This window comes from Charadrius vociferus, unplaced genomic scaffold (assembly GCF_000708025.1).
Source record: "Charadrius vociferus isolate BGI_N301 unplaced genomic scaffold, ASM70802v2 scaffold190, whole genome shotgun sequence".
NCBI lineage: Eukaryota > Metazoa > Chordata > Aves > Charadriiformes > Charadriidae > Charadrius > Charadrius vociferus.
The window spans coordinates 2,572,372-2,593,506 of NW_009646608.1; the positions used below are offsets into that span (position 1 = coordinate 2,572,372).

A 21,135-nucleotide genomic window follows, 5' to 3' on the forward strand; every position below is an offset into this window, starting at 1 on the left:
TATGAAGTTCACCCAAATTTAAAAAAAGAAGCTATGAACTAACTTGAGTGCTACCAAAATACCATAACATCCCATGGTTAACAAACTACTATACTCTATGACACACCAATAAAAGTTTAAATACATGTTGTTAATCCACAGTCTGGAAAAGAAGCAAGGCTGGGGAGGCAGAGAAAACTGGATAAAAAAACAAAACCAAAAAGCTTTTGGTTTATAAACACAGTGTTTCAACACCAACTTTTCTGTTTATGCTCCCCACACTGTTACACTTGTCTCTTGGCATATGCTCCATCTGGCTGTGGAGATGCATCTGCTTCTTTATGCTGCAGGCTCCACATGTGCAGATGAGCTCTACATGCTTAATCAAAGCTATGATCTGACAATCACATCTCTGATACGTCTGTAACTAAAGAACACATATTGCTCCTATAAGAGCTCTTCATTAAAATTTTGTGAAAGGCAGAGAAATAGCGTGCCTGTTTGGTATTTTGATGGAAGACGATGCCCTGACTACAGCTTCTGTAAAATTAAAGAGGTCTACTTACACTACGGTAAGTAGCAGCAGGCACATTTACCTGCTTTCTGTCTTTCTCTGTCAAGACTATGACATGACCACTACTACACCAAGTCATAACAATCATTACTTCCTATTAGGGTCAACATTTCCCATGTTAAGAGATTTAATACAAACATCCAAATCACCTGCTGCAACTTAAACCAAGAAACAAGAGTGATTATCCCAATACAGCAGTCTTTCACAAGAATGAGTATGTTTACAGTAATTATATAGTTTTGGATGGATTTTGTTATACTTTTTAGTTATGATTTTTATTACAAATTATTGCATATTTCAAGGACAGCTGTCAGTATTTGGGGTATAACCTAAGCCTTATACAGCACATTATACTATACTGATACCAGCATTAAACTACACAGCACAGAAGAGTTTCATTAACTGACACCTATCTGAAATTCTCATGGGCACAGATGCCAACCGGCGAAGTAGGTCACATTTTAGACAGGCTCCTAAAAATCACATCACCTCAGTTTGATGAGGTGATACAACGGAACATGCACAACCCACCCACAGCCAAGTGTAGGTTAAATAAACCCTGTTTTGCTGTATCACTCAAGGAACGTCAAAATGTGGAAAACGGATAAAAAGATTGAGCTAAACTGGCAAGAACAGCCTGTTTTCAGCCCTTGACTTCTAGAAAAAGCAAGGCTGGTAGAGAGGGAACAACTGAATGACTGTTGCTTTCTGAGGCCTTCTTCAGGGACAGAAGGATCCAACATGGAAGCGTTACCTTGTAGAGAATCTGTAATAATCTTAATACCCCCTACACTAAAGAAGACTAAGTATGAATGCCTGTTCATTTCTCTTCCTTTGGATCAAAAAAGGATGAACGCTCAAGGTCTCAAATTGTCTTTTATACATTAAAACATTCTGTCGACCATATGGATGCAGAATCCCGATAAAACCTTAAATTCTTCCCATTTTACCCTGCAGAAGTACTCTACTACTTTCTTCAGGAAAAATAATTACTTGACAAAAATAATGTGCTACAGAAAAAAAGTCCATGAACATTAAAGCACCACATGCTGTAACACCTATGGTAAGCCCTTCAAATCACAGACGGTACTTGAGTGTAACAATCTTCAACTATGCCAGCCATTATGGCTTTGTAAAACTAAATACATGATCCTAACATTTCAAGAATTCAAAGCACACACCGAATGTAAATTTCATTTTTTTCAATATCCCTATATGATCCGTCTAACCTGTGCAAAAGCACCAGCTTTCATTCAAATAACTAGGAAAAATTAAGACAAATGAAACTTTATTGTACAACAGAACAGAACCTCTCCCATCTGATGTGAAAAGAACTATATTCTCCAAAAGCAAGAAACAGCAAAGATTTTTTTTGAATGATAATTTATATTGCAGAAATCACATGAAGGTTATTTTGGAATTTCAACAGAAGATACATTTTATCCTTTCATGAGACTTAAAGGAAACAGTACACTCACCACCTCTTGAGTAAATGCCTTTTACTAAAAGGTCAGGAGATGAGCAACCATAAGCAAAGTTTCATTGTCCTCAATAACATCGGCTGTGTTCACCTTCCATATTTCAGAGGGATGCAGAAATTAATCTAAAAAACCCACTAGACAAATCGTACCTGATCCTGATAAGCAAGGAAGTTTTTTTTCCACAGACCTATGTCTGTTCTGAAGATTTTGAGTGTTTCAAACAATCCCGTTTTCCCCATTCACCTTTTTTCCAATGCTGTAAAACAGATTCAAACAGCAAAGATCACAAAGGCTGAGGCCCAGCTCAAAAATGCCACACAAATTATCCTTTATAACTGCATATAGGTCATCTGTTACAAGATCTTCTCCCTTAATTTTCAAAGTACCAAATGGCAGGGAAGGGATCATCCCCAAGTATACTACTGGCAGTTAGGAAACTAAGCTTACATTAAAACAAAATTTTGTAATTTCCAATTCCAGCTATTCCAAAGCCTGTGATTCTGCCAAGATGGCTGAAAACCCATATTCCTTACACCCATATCAGTTACTAGTTACCAAGTAGCTATGAAAGAAAAATTAAATTATGATAACAACACTCCATGGTAAGAAGTAGGTAAGGAAGCCAACAATTTATTGATAGGTAGACTGTTTAGAAATTGAATGAAAAAAGGGGACAGGGAGGAACACAAGGAAATATTATCAGAAATTAAAAAGAAAAATGGGACCAACAAAAACACATAAAGGGGACAAAAAAATTAGAAAAGAAAAGGTACAGGACAGTAACAGAGCATTCACATCTACAATAACACATACAGTAAAAGACATAAGGGCACATATCAAAAAAAATTCTAGCATTCATTTAAGATGCCAGTACTCTCCCTCCTACTATGTTTTCACACAAACGTTCCAGCAGCAACAGAAGATACCAAGCTCTGGGCATATAAAAGCAATTCCTATGCCAAAATTGAACTGGAGCCAACTATAAAGGGAAGATGTCTCATCAATTTCACTTAATCATTTACAACATTACCATCTACCCAGTACTGAAAATAAGTAACAGTAGATTTGTTTCTTCCCTTATACAGCTTCTGAGTTGTGTAGAATTAGCTTTCCTTCTAGCACAGCAAAAAACCCCTCCTGTCATGCATATCAGGAACACAGTGGGTCAAGACTAGTTTCACGGTGAGCCTACGTCACAATAAATACCATCTGTCATATTCAAGGAGGCAAGTGAATTACTGAAATGTTAACTAAGATACATACATCAGCTATAACTCCATAAAATGGAATTACTTATTCTAAATTGGCTTAGTATATATTTCTCAGATTTTGGGGATTTTTTTTTTAATTTTTATATGTTAAAATAGTATTTCTACATAGACACAATAAAGAGAAGCCATTTTACACTGTTCATTCAGAGCGTTTCCAAAATGCTGGTGCTGTAACTTCACCTCTGTCATGTCACAAGCATCTGTCAACGGTGAAACTGCAGGAAGCAGTGAGCTTTTGGCAACTCGCTACTGCTTAAATACAGCAGTCTTGCTCTTCCCCCATCTCATCTCTTCTCCCATGTTCTTCCCTACCTATGCTGTAACTATCTTTGCATCTGCTCCAAAGCGCATTATACTCTCCATTGAACTAATTCAGCTCTGTTGTAAAGCAAAAAAGTACATAATTTTCCACTGAAAAGGAATGTTTTTCTAAATAAAAGACATTACTAGTGGGAAGCAAACCATCCAAACCCAACCATGAACAATATCTCTTAATTGCCTAAACAACAATAGCTAATTGACTACAAAGTTACCACGCAGGCAGAGCAAATCTGAAATGCAATCAGTTGCAAAAAAAGAAACTGTGGAATATCGCTGTGAAATACTGTACATATAATTTTTTTCCTGGAATCCAGAGATAAGACATGACTCTACTTTACATATACGGAACTTACAAGCATTTCATCCTTCCAACTTAACTTTCCCATCCAGAACACAGCCATAAACTTAAAGAACGTACTTTCCCTGCAAAAAGGTATATACTCTCCTCTGGCTAAATAACTTTTTACTAAGAAAGAAAAAAATAAAACCAAAAAACATTTCAAGCAGACTAAAGAACACACTAGGCTAATCTGAAGAGACTGGGAGATGGACTCGTAAATTATACTATGTTTGAAAAATGAAAGTTCCAAATCCCACACTAGTATAATACAGTAAACCTATAGAGGAAAATTAGAAAGAATCTGCAGATGAGTCCTTAGATGTTCCCCCAGAACAGAAGCCATATATGCACTTGGCTACTGACTGCACTTTTTTATGTAGATGCTAGGGATCAAACACTTGACCCTGGTTAAAAAGAAGAAAAAAAAAAAACACAACAAAAAAACAACCAAACAAAAAAACCAAACCATGAGCAAAAAAACCCCCAAAAAGCTACACACAGCTTCACACAGAAATTATTTTGGAAGAGGTTGCTAGTCCTTCTGATGTGAAGATGCATTATTTCCACACGTCATAACACAAAGAGGCCTCAGATGCAGAACAAAAGGCAGCCTGGCTAACTGACTTCCTTGCACCCCTATCTCAAATTCCCATCTGTCACAGTCAAAAAGTTGTCCTGAAAGAATTAGGTTTTCCCTTCCTCTGCAGTGGCTATCCCTTATTTATACTAACACAGTGACTGAGCAATACTCCTCGAACTCTTCAAAGCTTGTATTATCCCTCTCCTTAGTACTCAACACTGAGGACAGAAGTTGGGGTGGTTGACAAATTAGCAGAGAATCTTTCTCAGTTTTTGTCAATCTGATTTTTGTTGAAAACTTATTTACAAGATTAGCTGGTATCCTCCCTGTACTCTGTGATCCCCTTAGCAATAGACTTCTCAGCTATGCAAGGCTAATGACTATTCCTAAAAAGCAAGACATTTGTTCAGAAGACAACTTCAGAATTTAAATGAAACACTTAAGTCAGCCACCTGTTTTGGTCTATTTACAGGACTACTGGAGACATGACTCTTATCTGAAATGCAGTTACAGTACATAAAGGCTCCAACTGCCAAGAAAATCCTTGATTTCTACTGCACCTAATTTAGAAATTATGTACTGGAAAGAGTTTCTATTTAAAGCACAAGCATAATAAAATTAGATGAAAACAATACCTTTGAGTAAATATATTCATGCTATTCTATTACTACAGAAACTGATATGTTTTAAGTGACATACAGAGTGACTGGACAACAAATTTACATAAGCTTATTTGCTCCACAGATTCCCTTTTCTGTTGTTTTTTTGGCTCAGCAAGGGGCAGCACAGGCTGTCGCCGATTTGACTGTGTGCAAAATTTGACTGGTAAAGTGGCTACTTCCTCAGAAGATAAAAGGGGCCAACTGTAATTGTCTTTTAGGCTGAGAGCATTCTTTGGACCTTATTCTTCATCCAATTGATTTTTTCCATGAAAACCTTGAACACTTCCCTCCCCCCCGAAAAACAACCCTCTTTAACACCTCTATTTCCATTGCCAAACGTGGCTGAAATCAAACACATTTCCCAAAACTGGCAGGGGGTGGAGGGCAGATGGGAAAACAACATGGCTGTAAAGACGACTTAGACTGCCTTAGAGAAACCAGACTAAAAGCAGCAGTTTACATTTTATGACAAGGTTTTCAAATTATTAAATACATTTGGTAAAAATATCTTAAAATACTCTACATTGCTCTATATCTGCAGTATTAAGGAGATAAGAAAACTGATGTGTCTTTTCAAATTGTTACCTCAACGATATCTGAGTTGGTTCTGCTTTCATGGGGCTCATTGTATTCTGTGTATTTAAGTAGAACTTTGTCCATATCAGTGCTGGCATACTGAAAGAGTTTGTTAGAGCTGTTAAAAATGATGAGTGCTATTTCACAGTCACAGAGTACACTCAACTCATATGCCTTCTTCATTAATCCAAACTTCCTCTTTGTAAAGGTGACCTAGAGAAGAAAAAAAGAAATTTTTTAACACATGACAAGGGTTTGAAGGACTATAATCAAGCATTCAAGGAATATACCAATTGAGCCTACACTATTTATTCCTACTAACAAGCAACATAACTGAACATGTGCACAAGCTTAAAAGAAGAACTGCCTATCATGTTTGGGTGTCACTTTTAGGGCCAATGCTATATATTAGACTAAGCTAAACAATTACACACGCCCTGGTATATAACTACAAAGGAGAGCTGAAGTTTGTAGGATCCTCTAACCGTATTTCATTCTGTTCAACCAACATTTACTTTCCAGATATTACAATATTTTCTTCTGTGATGATGAATTATTCTGTAACTAGTTTACAAGTTACTCCCAATCTTAATTCTAGTAAAATTGAAGAAAACAGCAATATCAATGGAAGCAACATTGTTACTATGATTCTATGATTTCTAATTATGCAATGCCAAGAAATATGCTTATTTGGTTGCTATTAAACCATCTAATCAGATTCACTTATACTTTTAAGTTGTTTTATGACACTTGGGAACATCACGAAACACTCATTCTGTCCAATTAGAACTGCTGTGGGGAAATAAATCCATTACAGACCATCACAAAGGAGCATCTGCCTACTGGGGAACAGGGAAAGACACTTAGTTATAAAAATCACCATTAATTATGGAAAAAAAGTTTTAAAAAAAATTATTCCTTTCACAAGATTTCAGTTAAAGACATAAGAGTATCAATGTATTTGACATCAAGTTGAATCAAACACAAGTCAGATGCTAAGGCTAGCTTTTCTTAAAGGACAATATTTTTACTAAACGTCCTCTTAAGTGTCTCAAAAAGGCACTCAATCTACTACTATGAAGTTAATGTTCTGAGACCTTTTAAATAAAGATGCTATTTTTGGACCTAGCCTTTCAATCTGAGCTCCAGTGTTGAAGGGAACACCTCTTTCTATGGCCGTATTCACACCCCCATATTACCATTCAAAGTAACTGACAGGTGAGTGACTTACATGCCCTACATGTTTAACAGACAACAGTGAGAATACTTTTGCAAGATAGGTATGAAGTAAAACACAAGAAACAATCAAACCTGTTTTATGGGTTTCTATAGTTCAACTAGTTGTACATCAAGTTTTTGGAAGACGGATGGGAAAGTTCTATGTATACACACCTCAAGGCATTTTTTCCAGAGATCAGTATCTCTTGCATATTTCTTTTTGAATACTATCCATAATACAAGATATATACTATCCTTCCCACCACCACGTAAATAGTCTGAGGGATGCAGACAGATACACTAACAACCTTAGGTACACAGCATGCTGACAATAACTGTATTATTAAAACAGTATATACACACTTTGCTCTTCCACCACAAACGTTTGCAAAGGTAATGTGGACCTGAGATTCCTCTCCAGCTATAAAACAGTATTCATTTCCATCAAGAAGAAGAAAAAAACAAAAAAAAACCCACAAAACTGTTTTAATGTGTCCCCTCCCCCAAAAAATGCACTGTGCCTATGATTTTTGAAAACCTGGATTGTTAACACTTAGCCACAGCAGGAACAGAGGTAATAAACAGAAGACCTAGAAAGAGGAGAATACAGAATGTCAGGCATATTATGATAACCAGTGTTCCACCTAAGTTCCTGTGCGGTGTTTCTAACTTAGAAACTTCTTAGGGTTTAAAGACGACTAATCACAGAGCCTCTTGTGAGGCTTAAATATTCCGTGTTCAGATAAAAAGTAAGTACTTACCATAACTTTCTATTCAACTCTTTTAAAGCACGTTTGGCGAGAAGCTCCATTAAGATACAGCACTATCTCTGAAACAATTTTATGTAAGAGTGCTGTAACACATTCAAGGTTCAACTAGGGTAAGCAGATCTTTTTACCTACTTATTGTTTAACAATTACAATACATTAGTGAGACAAGATGCCAAAAAATCTGACAGACTTTACGTTAATGCATCTTCTATTAGTATTTTCTTTTAAGTTATCAATTCAACAAGTGGACCAAGTACAAAAGCAGGTTTTAATAGGCTGTAGTTTTCCCAAATGCAGGTGGAAATTTTACTATCCACATATAATACAATACAGCCACTTTTTAAAAACAGTTCCTGTGTAAGTCTCCTAGCAGTTCTGCCACTTTATACATACCTTCTTTAAGAACACTTGGGATTTATTTAACTTATCTTGGATGAGACATTAGGAATTACTTTGAATTCCTCTGGGGATTTGGGGAAACTGCGGGGGTTTTAAATGGCTGTTGTTCTTCTTCTGTTACCTCAATTACAAGACACTTAAGAGATTACTACCTGAGTATGAGCAGGTATAGACAGGTACTACTGTTTAGTTTTTTGTCCGAAAAAAGACATCACAAATCAGATGTGTGTGTGCTGTATTACTTTGAGAAGTCATTAAATGAAGACTGAAGGCTTAGTTTCACTAAGGACCCGTATGATCCCGGGCAAGGGATCTTAACGTCTCTACTGAAATGTTTTCTTTCTCACCCCTTGTAAGGCTATTTTACTTGTGAGATTTTTCACTTGTGAGATTGTCAGCTAGCATCAACTCCTCACTCTGTATTTGGACAGTGCTTAGCCCAAATCCCACTACGACTACAGTCCAAGCCTTACGTTAATGCACACAGATTATTACAAACTCAGTTTTCCTTTAAGAACTCAGAAAGCAGAATATTAGTTCTGCAAATTTATCTTCTTTTTTTTCCTTGCCATTTAGGACCACACTAAAACCAAAAATACGTATCTTCATTCCAGGCCAACAGCTTCCTCGGCACTATTTTAATGTTGCTTAGCAAAAAAGAGCAAGGAGGAGAGAGCAAAGGCAGCAAGACTGAGCTCCTTTGATATCTAATTTACTGTACTTTATTCTCTTCAGCTTAATGAAGATAAATGTCCTACAGCTCATTCAAGCAGATAAGACTGCTTAATTAATAATACAATGACAGTCTCATGACAATTGTAATCCCCCAGAGTAATGGTCTATATATTCTGTTTGGAGCTCACATACAATCCCATCAGAAATAAGATGCTTCTGATAAAACAATGGCTTTTCTTCCCACATAAGTTATACGAACTTGCTCTGTAGGCAAAGCTCTATCCTATTCTACTCATTTTCAAACAAAAAAAAAAATCATACTAAACGTCTAAACAGGACATCATATGCGAGTTCATAAGTGAACCAACTAACCAGCTACGTATGCCATAGAAAAACTGATGAACTATACTTTTCATTTGGCAAACCAAACCCTAAATGCCCTCCTTATCTGGGTCAATGAAATAAATTAATACCTAATAAGTATCCTATGCATCAGGGCATATTAGTACGTTAAAACTCTATACACTAGCTACCGAAACCACAGGACACCAGTGGGGTTAAAGAACACCATCAATACTCCTACACGTAAAAACTTCGGCTGCACTAACAAAAGCTACTTAATCTCTGTCAAACCTTCTAAAAACAAGACGCAGTATGTTATAATCTCTGAGTTTCCACAGAAAAAGGATAAGGCAAGCCTAATTTCATTTTTAAGTTAAAGCTTAAAGCCTCTTCTTGGTCACTAAAAAGCCCTAAAAAAGAAAAAAACCCTTAGAATTTAATCCCCACATTTTGCTTCAGCAACAGCAATAGTACAAATGGGCTAAAAATTGATACAAATGCACTAATTCTCCTCCTCTCCATTGTTCCAATGTGAACAATGAGATGGAGAGCCAACCCCCCCCCCCAAAAAAACCAACTCCCCCAGAAAAATACCCACCACACCAAAGTTAGGGTATAATATAACAATATTTGTATTTCAAGCAGAACAAAAGTAAGTTTGTCCAACTTTAAGGAGTAAGTTGGGGGCAGGGGGGTATCAATTTCTACTTCTTCAATGTGCCTGAAGTTCCAGAGTAAGATTTGAAAGAACCAAAGTTATTAATTCATCTACTTTTACTACGTGTACTTAAGACATTTATCTACATCAAACATACAGTGACTGCGTGATTAAAGCTGTTCAAACACAATACTTGGCTTTCTCCCAAACTCCAATAATACTTTTCTTGCTATATATAGTCTTCTCAGAGTTTACATTGCTTTAAAGTGATACAAGGAGAAAAACAATCCTGATTTCACAAACAGAACAATGGGCTCCCAGCTGATATGCCAGCAGTAAGACTGTCTCACGGAATTCTGACACTACCCCAACACCAAGCTGGTGTTCAGGAGAAGTTAAAAAAGAAAATCAAACACTAGGAAGGGAACAGAGAACGAACATCAGTACAGCACTATATAAGTCCATGTCCTGCATGCATCTTGAACACTGTGCAGTTCTGTGTCCCTTTGCCACCAAAAATAATGCAGCAATATTCAAGAAGGTTTAGGGAAAAGTAGTGAGAATAGTCAAAGGTGTGGAATAAATTCTGTATTAAAACAACTAAGTAAGTTAGGGTGCTTCAGCATGAAAGTTATTTTAAGAGAAAAATAAGAACACATTGCAGAGGTCCACAGAATAACAAGCAAGATGGATAGACTAGATAGGGAGTGACTGCTGCCTCTTCCATACAAGAGCCAAATAACTAGCAGAACCATAAAAGAAAAGGTGTTTCTAAGAGGTAGCAGACCTACAGGAAATCCTAGCCAAAAGATGTTGTAAATGCTGCAACTGTGTAACGGTTCAAAGGATAACTGAACAAGTTCACTGGCAGGAGGTGGGGAAAACAAAACCAACCAACCAACCAAAAATATCTATTAATGGTTACTAAATATACGGAAACCACATCCAGCTCAGGAAATCCCTGAGCTAAGAATAGTTCGAAGCTGAAAGAGGATTACAGAGTAGTGTAACATGTGCATCTCTACCCTACATTTATGTGCTTATGACCATCATTGGACAAAAAAAACTGTCCTAGCAGCATCTTTGGTCTGACCCACTATGACTATTCTTAAAAACCCTAAGTCATTCCTACAATACTTTTTCTTAAAAATGGTAGCTTCCAGGAAACCCCACTATACATTTCAATATCCAATTAAAATTTTACTTTGCATCTCATGTAGCAATTTAGAAGTTGAAAGGAAACACTACTTCTGCACAGTCTCATCAATTTCTGGTACTTTTCAAGTTCACAGGATACCGCTTTATTAGGGCAAGGGCAGCCAAGTAAGCAGCTTTCCCTAAAACAGTGCACTTTTGAGTACTCTTCCCTTTTGACTGGCAATTTTTAAAGACTGTTGTAAACAGCTCTTACAAGGAATATAAATCAATGCTTTTAAATAAAGTCATGCTAACAAAATTCATTATTATAGCCAAACCCACTTCAGATCATTGTCCACAGCTATGCCAAACTCATCTGTCAAAGAGGCTGCAGCAAATACTTCTACTACATCCTTTCTGAATTTCTGCTCTGCCTTCATTACTCAGTGTTCCTAGTAGCTATCACATCCTCCAGCCTACTGGAAGCACACACTAGGCTACCATTTAAACAGGAATAGTAGTTTTACAGTGAATTTGATTTACAGTAGTAATTTATATTACTTATAAATACATTTTCCCTCAAACAGCAGTAAAACCATTGAGACTTATTTGTTATTTGTATTCTGGTAATGCCATCTGTAGATACATGAAGACAAAGCTTGGCTTTAGAAAAGTGAATTAAAATTAACGTATTCAAAGTTTCTGTTCATTTTTAGGATTACTGATAAACTTGTTTATGTAGACTCCTTGTTTCTTACCTGTCTGTTCCGTTCATCCATTATTCTTGTGATCTGTATTTTCTTTCTCCCCATTTTCAGCCTCTTTCTTTTGCTTTGCAATCCAGAAATATACTAATCCAAGAAATGTCACTCTTCAGTATTCTAACACATGATACGGTTTTCTTTTACTTCGTCTTCAAGCTTGTGAAAACGTTCCTATTTCTTCTTAGAAGCACCTAAAAAATAAAATTTTGAAAAAAATTAATTTACAAATTACTAAAAAGGAAGCATCATTAAACACTGTATAGCCATAAAACACGTGTGTACATAAAATAATTTCAGTGAAGAACCAAGTATTTTCATTAGTAAAATATTACACTACATACTTTGTTCCAATTAAACAAACTTCAACTAGTTTGCTAGATTCTACCTGCAAACTACATATTTAAAATGATGAATAATTTCATAGGCTTCCAGTTGGATCCCTTATAAATCTACAGTTCTCAAAGGCGGTGGTGTTCACCACCCTAAAAGTTCGGCCTTGAGTTATCTGAGGTTTCAAAAATTTACCCACAAAGATTTGCTATATCCCATTCATTATTTTAGGAAACCTTATAGAGAAAGCACTTTGTGTTTCCTCTTTCTCTTATAAAATTATCATCATGATAACAAAACAAAGCCATGACAATATCAAGCTTCTGTTCCTAAACTAAATTATATCTCATTTCATAAAACAGCATTTGGGGTTTCACTGGGAAGCAGGCATGAGAAGGAAAGAGGGAATATCTTTACTTAAAAAGCATAAAGACCACAGAAAATATTTTCACAACAGAACTATTTCACAGCTACTAAGACACCAATGAATAATTAAGACATTCACACAGTTACTCTCTCTACAGTAACATGCAAGTTACACATTTGCCAATAACCAATTACCAGTCCAGCACTTGTTTCATTTTGTTCAATTGTTTAGAAAGATAAAGGTGCATGCAACTTGATAAGCCTGCATGCTATCATAATATTTTAATCTGGCAGTAATACACCAAACTGACTTGTAAAACACTGACAACAAACTTTAAATGCATTTTCAGTTAAAAAAAATTGCTAAGCCATACTCCAAACATACGGCCTGAACTTCAGGTTAACATTAATTCAACAAAACTAGAGAACAACTGAAAAAAAAATAGCTTCTGGAACAGCAACTATATACTAGAATGTATAAACATGAAAGAGGTACATGTTATTCTATTCCCTATTCATTAAAATAAAAGGGATAAAACCAGCCACAATATTAGCTTATAACTTCTCTAACTTCCCAAGCCAAAATGTCTTTAGAAATCAAGCCTTGCATATTTTAATATGGGAGTCACAATGCCGTATCCTTGAGGCCATGTGTAGAAAGTGGTGCAACCACATCACCATCAGACAGTTAATAAGTAGAGACAGCAAGAGGCGATTAGTCACAGGCTACACTTCACAATACATTCAATTTACACTGAGGAAACAACCACGACATTCTGATGCAGCTTGGGAGAAAAAAAAGAAGAGGTGGAGAAACATCACAAAATGAAGGGATGTCATTTTATATTTACCTGACATCAACAAAGGACTGCTTCAGTAAAACATCATAAAACACCCAACAATGTCTAGAAATACTATTCCATGGAATTTAAGATCAAATCACCACTAAGATTATGTGATGTCCACTGGTCAAAAGGATATGCACTAGCCATTGTTTATACATCAAAACACTTAAAAGCATGCATAAGCATTACATTCCTTTTACTTTCTTCAAGAAAAAAAAAATTCTTCCAAGGCACTGCTAAAAAGGTATTAATAGCTATGTAAGGTCAGATGAACAAGGCTCTACACAACCAACAGCACACAGCAAATATTTCACACAGACAACAACAGCTGGCATACAAATTTATACTGTTTTTTTGTTAAAAAGAAAAGAAAGCCCACCAAGAATATCCACTGGACTCTAAGCTTAAAGTCATAAAACACTGTCTTAAGTCAGGTGCCGCATTCTCTTAAAATTAAAATAAATAAATAAAAAATCTCAGCTCATGCTATGGTCATACATTAAATTCAGTTCTGCAAAAATCTGGTTGCATTCCTTGAACATACCTAATACAAGGGTCTCTATAAGCAGCTCTTAAAATTTGTTTTCTCCTTCATGTGTGGCTTCACTTTTTCAAATGTACCATACGTTATTGAAACAGTTCTCTGAATACAGAATTATCAGATTCCTTCCTCTGCTTTTTAAAAGCACTCACCATCATAACTAGTACATACAAAGAGCCACCACATGTGAGACCTAAGACCCACCTGGACCAGCATTTAATCCGTGACTATTAGAAAATATCACTAGGATGGTAAAGGAGGGGCATAGGAATAGAATAAGCATGTATCACTCAAAAGCAATACTTATAAAACAATTTCTCCAGATATTCAGTGATTTTTGAATCAGAAAATTCTGGAGTCACACATGGAGTCTTCGATTTAAAGCTGTTCATCGATTCTTCTTCCATGAATATTACTTTTGAATCTGTGTAAATTTTTAGCACCTAGAAGCAATGAGTTCCACAGCTTAGTTATGCATCGGAGTAGAAGATACATCCTTTCATTTAGGCCTAATCCTGCTAATTATATTTGGTATCGACAGATTTTTAATTATACAAGGCAGTAAACAAATACCGATCTTCACCTGTCACGTTAGTCCTGATTTTGATGCCTATATCATATCTTCCTTCAGTTACATTTACTCAAAATTAAAGAATCCCACTCCAATCAACCATTTCTAACCCAAAAGCCATTCTCTGGCCAGCCATCCTGTCCTCCTCCTATACACTTTATAGTTATGCACTGTTCTCTCTGAAATAGAGGGACACACAGTGTGTACAATATACAACTGCTGAGGTATGTAAAATTCTATTATAATCTGCCATAAAATTATACAGAGGCATAACAAAATTTTACATCTTACTGCATTAGACATACACCTAGGCAAATTTACTAGTTCCCAAAATTTTCCTAAGGAAACAGACCAGTGCTCCAGAACACAAATTTAAAACCACTTTCTGTGACCACACGCTTTCTTCATACAGTCCTGTCTCATTCATTCTCTTCCACCTTCTGCAACAGATACTCAAAAAAGCAAGTCCATGCAATGAATAACATAAGGAGCTCATGGGAGAACAGGGTAGAGAGGAACAGAAACGTGATGTGAGATTATGCAATATATATAGTTAAGGAACAAAACAAAAAAGATGCACAAATGTTTTCCATGAGCTAATGGAAGAAACAATAGCAGGGAAACACTATTATCTGCTTCATGTACCATCGCACAAAGGGAAATGGGAAAACTGACAGCAATTTTCACCAACATTTCATTATAGTTTTGGGGTGTTATTTCAGGTCTTTTAAAATTAGCATGTTCTATTAGACATAAATGCATCAACCCATTTCCCACTTAAAACCTCTGTTTCACCCCCTTTAATCAGTCCACTGTTGCTTCATCTCAGGTCTGCTACTTTCTTCAACCTCAAGCATTTTTCTCACTTCGCAAATTCCAAATTCCCATTTGCATGTCTGTCCCCATCTGGGTCCAGCCAGTGACAGCCTCTCTTCCCTCTCCACAGGTTGCTATGGACACAAGAAACCTGGCTTGGAAACACACTTGCCAAAGGCAACCCAGCTCTGAAATACAGCATCCCTTTCATTTTGAAGTCACATACAAGATGATTTTCAAAGCTAAGAATTGAAACACAAGTTTGGTGTAAGCTTAGGGTAGAAAGGATCTTGACACTAACTGTAAAATCGGAGTAAGTTGTGCCACTTTTTATGCACGCTCAGAACATCCAAATGGGAAGTTAACAATGACAAATGCACATTGTATTTCTCAAGGGAGCAATGACTTTTCCTTTTTCTTATCCTTGATCATGTCAGAGTTGCAGTTTTATTGTCCTCCCTGACCAGAAACAAAACTACAAGACATAAGACTGCATTCACTATATGGTTACATCAAAAATGTAATTAGCAAAGTTTTAGCTTTGCTCAATCATAACTGCATTGCAAACATACTTAAGGAAAATTATTAAATAACAAAGACATTTTGTGTAGATCATCAAGAAACTCTTGCCCAAATAAAGGAAAATTAGCAGATATAAATCAAGATCAATGCACATTTATTTCTGAAAAATAGAAAAAAGTGAAACTAACGTTAAGTAATCTTGCCGAAGGTAAAGTTCTACTTCCTTAAGTAACAAAATCAAATTACAGCCACCAAAACTGCTTTACATTACTTTCATAGGCACATAAAAGTAAATTATTAATTTTTTTTTTAAATCCTTTAAAAAAAAAAAAAAGAATTTCAGGCATCTGGTAAAGAAAACAATAAAAGTAAGTAGAGAAAAAGGAGAAAGGGAAAAAAAAAAAAAGTGTGGTTCACGAGTGGGGATTGTTCAGCCTGGAGAAGAGAAGGCTCTGGGGGAGACCTCAGAGCAGCCTTCCAGTATGTGAAGGGCGCCTACAAGAAAGCTGGAGAGGAACTTTTTAGAAGGGCACCTAGTGACAGGACAAGGGGGAATGGCTTCAAACTGGAAGAGAGCAGATTTAGATTAGGTAACAGGAAGAAATTTTTCACTACAAGGGTGGTGAGGCACTGGAACGGGTTGCCCAGAGAAGTGGTGGCTGCCCCATCCCTGGAAGTGTTCAAGGCCAGGCTGGATGGGGCTTGGAGCAACCTGGGCTGGGGGGAGGTGTCCCTGCCCAGGGCAGGGGGTTGGAACGAGATGATTTTTAAGGGCCCTTTCAACCTAAACCATTCTATGATTCTATGAAGAGCTTTAAGCAGAAAATGTCAGCTTGCAATAATAGCGAGAAAAGTGTTATTTGTAGCCATCCAAGTAAAAGCCTCTGTTACTGCAATAAAAGTAAACTCTGTTACAAATTTTCTGGATTTATTCCCTTCCCCAATATATGTGAAAATGCCACACTAAATAGTGAAAGACAACAGAACCATATGCAAAAATATACCCTCATGACTGCATATTTTCAGCAACTCAGATCAGTTTGTTGTCAAGGTTGCTTACAGTTTCATAAATAGCGAGAGCGATACAAACTTAAAAGCAAGGAAACTGCATTTGACCTACTTAAAAGATTTATTTTTTTTTTCAAGGGTTCAATGGAAACAAGTTACATCCGTGCAGAGCTCCACAAGGTCTTGAAGCCTTCTGGCGGAACAGGTTAGGAAAAACTGTGTCAGAATTATACTCATTCCATTTATTTTCCTTCTACTTCCTTCTGCCTCTGTTTTCTTGGAACTTCATTTCACCATCATGGTTACAGGTTACATTTGACAGTAACCACCTCATCACAGCTCATTTACTGCAATGCTCACAAAGAAATGAGTGTCATGACGTCAGACAATTTGCATTATAACTCTCAAAAGCCACAGCTGCATGAAAACACAGATCTGTATACGCGCATCTTACACTGATAAGTCTTAGGTAAGGTTGACTAAATAGCAGACAATTTTGACTAAATCAAGGTTAAAAAGTCTTTTTCTAGACTTAAAAGAGCCTGTGCAGATATTTTTGTAGATTTGGCCCCTAAGCATGAACTGATGAGCACAGACTGCACAAATCACAGCTGAACTGCACATTCGCTGGCTCTTCTAACACGCTGCATGCTTACCAAGGATGTGACCAGAATATAAATAGTCATATACATATCAAGATGGAGACAAGGCTTATTACCAGGTGTTTTACATTAACAAGGCAGATAACAGAGTAACTCATTTTTCCACAGCACCTGTAAACATGTAAGGGTCCTTCCTCCCTGTCCCATAGCACTAAGCAGAAATAGCAAGAAAAACTTAAGAGTCAAACAATGCCTTCACCAAAGCAATCAAAAGGTTAAAGGGCTGTATGGACACGGGTTAAACATGATTCTCAGACTCCATTTCACTGTCCAGAAGTGAGGGAACATTTTCTTCTTCGTAACCTCAAAGAGAATGCAAACCCATATAAAGTAAGTATACTACTCCAGACACCTTTTTTCCTAAATCCCAAATCATACAAAATACATTCACTCAGATTTGGATATGCACTGAAACATGTGGAGAGCCATGGGATGTTATTACTGTGCTCTAGACATTCTACCAGCCCTGCTCCAAAATTCATTGCTACCACTTTTGAGCTAGATTTTAAAATTAAGATTTCAAGCAAAGGGACTCTATCTACCTATAAGTTGGCGTTTAACAGAGATCACACTCAGATTCTTGCTGGAGGTTTTGCAGAGGTGTGCAAAAACATTAACAAAAATGTTTCACAGCCTACCCCTTCAAAACAAGACTACACGATGCCATTTATCTCACACTTCTTGCTGTATCACGATATTAGGAAATAAATCTTTTTTCCATCCTCAGTTCAGAAGCCATTCTTCTACCTCCGAGTAGAGCCTTACAGTAAATGAGCCTGGCCTCAGAGCTCCAAGGTCCTCAGCTAGCAAGTGATACAAAGCATTGTTATAAAACAATAACACAACCCTTAGCCAAAATACCTTTTTTAAAAAAAGTGGGACAACATAAAAAACAGGAAGCCATAAACAATTCTTTATTGATATTCTTTTTTATGCATCAAAAAACACTTGTTTCTTTCAGCTGGGAAGAACAACACACACTTTCCATACTAGACCATTTAAGTAAACTTTACTTCTAAGAGTGGATTTGTGGAGTTTTGCAACTGAACACAGTCCCCGGTTTCCACATTAAAATAAAATCTATTTTTGAGCTTCTAATTTCTAAGTTACCCAGCTTTTCAAATTAAGTTTTGAAGGCATATTAGAAAAGACCTCAAAGTACTTTCAAAAAATATGGTCTTACTGAAGAACTGCAACTCCCAAATACTATTTGAATGTACTGTTGCTCAAAATGGCCTTTTCTGCCATTCTTTTCCATGCAGTAAGTCCTGTCTAAAATGAAGTTGAATTGTTGTATTTTCTTGCAAACAGAACTATAGAAATTTAAGGCTTATGAAAAATGAACTAAGATTCAGATGCCTGTTTTTAAAACCAGTTCTACTACTCCTAGAATGTACTTTTTTTTTTTTTAAATAGAGATTTTCCCAAGCTGACGGACCAAACAGTTTTCGGGAACTATCAGCATCACCTATGACAGCACATGCACTTCTAGATAACAGGACAAATGTGGCCTTATCCAGGATCAGGGACAGCAAGGAATTCTGCTCTAGTTAGTTATTTTAAATTAAATGGGTTCACATTTCAATTAAACTCAATACCCAAATATTTTTCACACTGTTACATTGCTACAAACTTTTTTTCTTAGCCTACTACTTAAGTCCAAAAAAATATGTATCATCCTGTTCCAAGCATTTATACTCTCTAGAAGCAAAACTGCCATTATCAAAGCATCTTTACCACATATTTTCAAGCAACATTAAATTCTATTTTATCATTCCCATCCATAAATTTGGTCTCGATATTTTCTAAAAGTTTATCTTTGTATTCTCAAAAACACATTAGAACGCAGCTGGAAAACAAGATCTGGAAACTGATAAGCTAACAGTGGAGAAAGACCACCACAGAAAGATAACGAAACTTTCAATACTAGATTAAAATCCAATTTTATATAGAAGCAGAACTTAATATTTTAAGTAATCAAAAGAATTCTGTTGCCAGACTTCTAGAAACAGATTAAGAAAATAACTGCATAACTGAGTAAGTCTGGAAAACATGCTTTGGAGAGTTTCTCAAGAAACTTGTCCCTAATTTATCATATAATTTGTCAAAGGATGGGACTTTCCTATGGTATACAAAAAAAGCCACAAAGAAAGATGATTCTGGACACTTAATAAAACAAAACCCAATATTTAAAAGCTATGGCCAGAAAGACTAATTTCCTAGTGAATGAGCCATACCTTTTAGAACAACCATGTCAGTTTGATCACAATTTTAAATCTTTTGACCAGATAATCCTCCCTTTCCCCCTCCCAACCCCCCATTTATAGCTCTTGGAAAACTGATGAACTGGATGCAGAAATCTAAACTTAAGTTTAGATATGATTGCTCCATAATGAAATAGAAGAGCATTTGAAGGTATTTAATTAGTTTAAGACTCATTACATGTTTCATAACTTTCACGAGAAGCTCAAAGTGCAACTAAAAGCATTTAAACACAGGTTTAAACCCACAGACCTCTGCACAACATAAGCCCCAGAAGGAAGATTTCTTTCCTGAACTAAAATATACATATACATTATATCAAATGTTTTTCAAGATCAAAACCATCTGCCCCTAGGTTATTATGAATTTGTAAAGGCTGTGGAACGTAACTCTCATATGGCGAAAAAAAAAGCACAGAACCACATGTCTTCTTATGAAGACTCCTTTCTGCCTCAGAAGGGACCCACCAGGATGTACCTTACAAGATGCTGCTAAGAACATGTCTGCTAGAGATGACTTTAAATTATACACTGTTTCACCCCCAACAAAAAAGCTGCTACAAAAGAGCTCTCCTCTGTATACAGAAGACAAAACAGAACCCTGTGAAACGAACTTTCCACATTTATCAGAGTGGGAGGAGGGGAAGGGGGAAAATCACTGAAACCAAGCTTCTATTCTCAGCTGGGAAAATAATTTCCTTTTTTTAAAGCTAGCCTAATGATTCAGCAAGAATCAGCTGAAAAGATATCTTCACAAGCATTGGTAATTAACTAAACAACAAACATATAAACATGTGGACAATTAAAAAGGTTCGTTTTAATGGTTTTCTTTGTCTTACAAGATGAGAGAATAAAATACGTACACTGGACTGTTCAGTTTCCAATTAATGTATTTACCAATCAGAATGGAGCTTTCTTCTGGTTTTGCAACATCTTAACACTTCATCAATCTTCAGGCTCACTGATGCATCTTTAGATGACACTTAACTTAGTGGTATGTAACATGTTTTAAGTCATGGCTTTAAGAAAAAGTATTACTATTGGAAAATCTATTTCCAGAAGTCTTTCATCAGTTACCGCAGTGATACTCAAGCTTTAATTATTGCTATTTTTGCTCATTACTTTTCCCATCTCAACTTAAGTTTATCAATAGATCAGAGAACACAGATAATCTTATTTTGCATAACAACATGCATTTGGCAAAGGTATAGCTCACCATCTCCAAGTTCTCACAACACCTCTGACCCCCCGTCACATCTATATTTATCTCTCTGGAAATCAGTAGAGCAAATCGGAGTACGTACAGTGAATAAGACTGGGGACTGCAAGTGGACAGATGTTTTCACAGTTACAACAGCTGAATACCGTTCTGAAGTACGAAATCAATTTGGTCAGATTTCTATGAAATTCCAGTCAAGCTTCATCACCTGTTTTTTTCATTTATGTGGTCACTCACTGTTTTCACC

General features: G+C 36.4%; 1 protein-coding gene across 3 annotated transcripts in view; it reads right to left on the reverse strand.

Annotated features, from left to right (window-relative positions):
• The window catches only part of MEF2A (myocyte enhancer factor 2A), a 53,419-nt gene extending 41,624 nt beyond the window's left edge, over nt 1–11,795 (reverse strand). For all 3 annotated transcript variants that reach the window (XM_009887053.1, XM_009887045.1, XM_009887038.1), the window contains exons 1-2: nt 11,742–11,795; nt 5,794–5,997 (exon numbers count right to left, since the gene is read on the reverse strand). In XM_009887053.1, the coding sequence (XP_009885355.1) occupies nt 5,794–5,997; nt 11,742–11,795 (258 nt within the window). The remainder of the gene's footprint in view (nt 1–5,793; nt 5,998–11,741) is intronic.
• Nucleotides 11,796–21,135: the final 9,340 nt, after the last annotated feature.